At 58.4% G+C, this 4134-nt stretch overlaps 1 protein-coding gene across 1 annotated transcript; it reads right to left on the minus strand.

Moving 5' to 3' along the window:
* Window positions 1-698: 698 nt before the first annotated feature.
* On the minus strand, window positions 699-1676 carry FOXB1 (forkhead box B1). The gene has a single exon (XM_024735276.1). The coding sequence runs from the start codon at window positions 1674-1676 to the stop codon at window positions 699-701; it is 978 nt and encodes a 325-aa protein (XP_024591044.1).
* Between the last annotated feature and the right edge of the window lie 2458 nt (window positions 1677-4134).

A 4134-nucleotide genomic window follows, 5' to 3' on the forward strand; every position in this document is an offset into this window, starting at 1 on the left:
AAACGTCCCCTTCCCAGGTTGGTAGCCTCTCCCCTACACTCCCAGCGCCTGGAGCCTCTGTCAGGAAACAAAACCCCAAACCAGAAAACTCCGCAGAAGCCGGGGAGGCAGGGCCGCTACTCCGGGAGGCTGTGGTCCGCCCAGCCCCTGCCGGATGGGCGGAGGCGACTAGGGTAGGAAGCCAGTGGTCCCTTTTCGCGTCAGATTTCCAAGACGTAAACAGAGATCTGGCTCTCCGCTGTGCGTCTGCAGCCCTCAGGGAAGATCTGTTCCGGGAAACCTCCAAGGCGGTTTCCCTGAGCTTGGAACTAACGGCGCCGTGTCCGGAGCCTCGCGGATCGGGGCCGAGCTTAGACGCGCCCCTCTCTGAGACTGCGGGAGGCAGGGTTTCCCCTGCCTCTTCAGTGGGAGGGGGATTTCGGGGGCCCCGGGAATGGGACGACTTGGCTCAGGTGCCCGCTGCCTAACCCCTCTTGGGGGCGAGGACAACTCCCACGCGCCTCCAGGCCCATCTGCAAGTTTGTGTTGCGTCTCCTGGGTCCAAAACAGAGTTCTCATGGGGGAGAGAGGGTTGGCCGAAGGTGAACTGGACAAGTTAGGGTGGCGGTCCCAGATGGGGAGGGCAGGACTGGGAGCCGGGGAAGGCGAGTGAGCTGCGGGGGGTGGGGGGGACAAGACGGGGCGCCGGCCTCTGCGGGTCAGTGCACCGCCACTGAGTGCAGGGCGGAGGCCGGGCTGGTGAGCGTTTCGCTGGGAGTGGCGGGGCTGCTTTGGCTGGTGGCTGTTTGAGAGGACGTGGGGCTGAGCGAGGGCGGCGAGTTCGAGAGCAGGGTGGGGATGGGCGCAGGCAGTGCGGGCAGCGCGGGCACTGCGGCCGGCGTGGGCTTAATGGGCACGGGGATGGCGGGCAGCGTCTGGCCCGCTGCGTGGCACAGAGGCTTCAACGGCACGCCGTAGGCGCTGTAATCGCCACTAGCCATGGAGATGGGGGTGGCCGAATCGATCATGCCTGCCGAACCGTACACGTGTGGCCAGCCAGTACCCAGCGAGCTGCCCATGGTAGTCAACTGGTTGGGGAGCGGGTAGGCGGCGGGCACGGGCTGCATGGCGGAGAAGGCCAGTCCCCCAGGCATCTTGTACTCGCGCGCGATGATATTCTCGATGGCGAAGGGATGCTTGAAGCCCGAGGGCTGCGCCACGCCGCCCAGGTTGTAGGCGGCGGCGGGCATCTGCGGCAGGTGCGTGCCCGAGGCCGCCAGCGCGCTGAGGCGCAGCTTGGCCTGCTGCTGCAGGTACTGCGCCGCGTCAGCGGGCTTGCTGGGCGCCAGGTGGTCCGACTTGAGCACCTTGAAGCGCTTGCGGCGCCTCAGGAAGCTGCCGTTCTCGAACATGTCCCCGCAGCTGGGGTGCAGCGCCCAGAAGCTGCCCTTGCCGGGCTGGTCTGGCCGCCGCGGTATCTTGATGAAGCAGTCGTTGAAGGAAAGGTTGTGGCGCAGGCTGTTCTGCCAGCGCTGCGTGTTCTCCCGGTAGTAGGGAAAGCGGTCCATGATGAACTTGTAGATCTCGCTCAAGGGCAGCATCTTTTCGGGCGAGCTCTGGATGGCCATGGCGGTCAGCGAGATATACGAGTAGGGCGGCTTCTGGTCGCTGTACGTGTTGCGGCCGGGCCGAGGCATCTTCTTCTTTGCCCCTTTCTAGCTCTGGGTCCGCGCGGTCCTGCTCGGATCTGGGAAGGGGGGAAGATAATGGGGGGAAGGACGTGGATGCACAGACACCGCGAGGTCAGCCAGGCCGAGAACAGACTTCGGGGGTGGCGAGTAGGGGGCTTCGGCGCCGGATCAGCCAGTGCCTGAGCTCTTTAGCCAGCAACTTTGCATGTCGAGTTGGGGGCGGCCAGGGGGCGCGGGAGGGGAAGCCCGCGAGCGGCGCGATGGTAGCCTGGAAGGAAGCCCGGACCAGGAGCGGGAACTGGGGGTAGGGATGCAACGGAGAGCGGCTCACCTTAAAGTTGCCCCAAGTTGCGCGTCCGCATCCGGAATGGCGCTGCTGCTCGCCGAGTCCCTCCCGGCGCGCAGCCGGGGCGCAGTGTCCTGCCTCGGCTGGGCTCCACTCGTCCCTGAGCTCCGCAGCTCAGACCCGCAGCGCCCCGCGCCGCCCGGTCCGTGGCGCTTCTGGCCGTGAGCTCCGCGGGCGGCCGAGCTCGGCGGCGGAGTCCCGGCGCGGACAGTGGCAGCGGCGGCCTCGGGGTTCCGGAGGGCGCTGCTGTGGGCTCCGCGGCTCCACTGAGCTAGGTGGCTGCCTCCATGTCCTCCCTCGAACCATCTGATAGTTTTAAGCGGTGACAGGAGCAGAAAAGACCCCTGTAGCGGCGCTTCATTAATGTGCCACTTCTTAGCTATCATATGACAATCGCCTTGGGGGAGGAGGAAGAGGAGGGGGAGCGGGGGATGCAGAGGGAGGGGACTGAGCGAGAGGGGAGAGCCTGGCCAGCTCTGATTTCTTTCACACCTATTTACATGGACACCTTGGCCAATAGGAATCACTTCCAGCTCCAGACTGGGCGAGGGGGAAGAGCCTCGGCCACCGGCGGGAGCAGGACGCGCGGGCCAGGGTGCGCGGTGTGAAGGTATGAGGAGGCGCCGGCCGCGGAGCAGGGATTCAGGCGACCACTCACATTCACAGACCGAGCCGCTGCGCAGATGATGTTTGACATGGAAATTGCTTGGCCGGGGTATTTTGTTTCCTCTGCAGTGTATCGGGTTTGTATTGTTAGCTAACTTCAGGCACGGCTTTCCCCTGAAGCTGACCCTTTTCCTGCTCTTGGCATTACCCGGGGCTGGTTGCATGGGTTATTGTAATGAAAATACACCCTTCCTGCACTGCTCCAAGAGGCAGGTCAAAGTTTGATTTGACCTTCCTAGGCTGCTGCCTTAGCCCGGCACAGTGGGTGTGTAGCTTTAAGTGATGGGGTTTAAAAATACAAAAATATAATCGGACAGACCCTTGTAAGAGCCCACTTTGTATCTAAGTGTATTGGCCAAATTAAGAAAAAAATAAAGTAGTGTATCTGGGCAAATAAGCAAGGTCTTCACTTTAAAAGTCCTCCAGGAATTTGGTAACCAAGACACAGGATGGAGGCTCTGGGCTGTTGGGGAAGACGGCATGTGGACCTGGGCAGGGCCTGAGTTTGGTTGACACACTTTATCAAGCTCGAGGTCTCTCACTCCCCAGGTGGTTTGAAATTTAGGAGTTAGGCGTGGCCTGGAAGTTTGCATTTTACAGCCGGAACTTTCTCTCCCTTCCCCCTTTTTTTTGCATAGAAAGAAGTTATTTAGAGTTTAGAGGGCCCAGCAAAAGCTGCCTGCGGCCCCACTAAAACAGAAGTACCTTCTAGATTTGCAAAGAACCAGCGGTTTTACTTTTTTGGAGAGAAAAGAGGATGGGAATGTGCCTGGGGTCACCTTGCCTAGTGTGGGCGGCTTGTTCCCTGGTTTGGATTAGTCTCTGGAGATTCAGTGAATAATAATTATTATTATTATTATCGTTGTCATCATCATCTAATTGCTATGAAATAGTGAATCAACCCCGCCTGCTTGCACTCAGTCTACAAGTATAGATGCTAGGCGTTCCCGCTGGTTTCTGCACATTCTCCGACCTGTATGGTTTTTAGAAGAAATTCCTTCTACCGCGTTGTTAAAAACTCAATAGCAACAGCTCACACTAAATCACCTTCAGTCTCGAAATGTGTGAGAACTTTTTTTTTTTTTTTTCAGGAGGAGGCGGTGGTGGTGGTGGTGGTAGATTTCTGGGTGTGAAGTTTTGATACTTCTAGTGATATTAGAGCATTATTAGTGGAGCTGTTTGGGGTTAGCATAAAAAAGATCTTTAAACGCGTGTGTGCGTGCGCGCGCGCACGTGCGCGCGCACCCTCCCCCCATTAAGCACAGTTTCTGAGGTGGTCAATAACTCACCAAAACGTAACTTAAACACGATGAATTTAGGAGATTAAACAATTTCATTAATATTGAAATGACCCTCGCGTCTGGGTTGCCTCGCTTGAGATGCAAGCACACGTTTTTCAATATTAACAGAAGTGCTTGAAGAAAAGAATAATGTCACCTTCTTAACTCGGAA

Source organism: Neophocaena asiaeorientalis, unplaced genomic scaffold (genome assembly GCF_003031525.2).
Source record: "Neophocaena asiaeorientalis asiaeorientalis breed wild unplaced genomic scaffold, Neophocaena_asiaeorientalis_V1.1 scaffold264, whole genome shotgun sequence".
NCBI classification, from domain to species: Eukaryota; Metazoa; Chordata; class Mammalia; order Artiodactyla; family Phocoenidae; genus Neophocaena; species Neophocaena asiaeorientalis.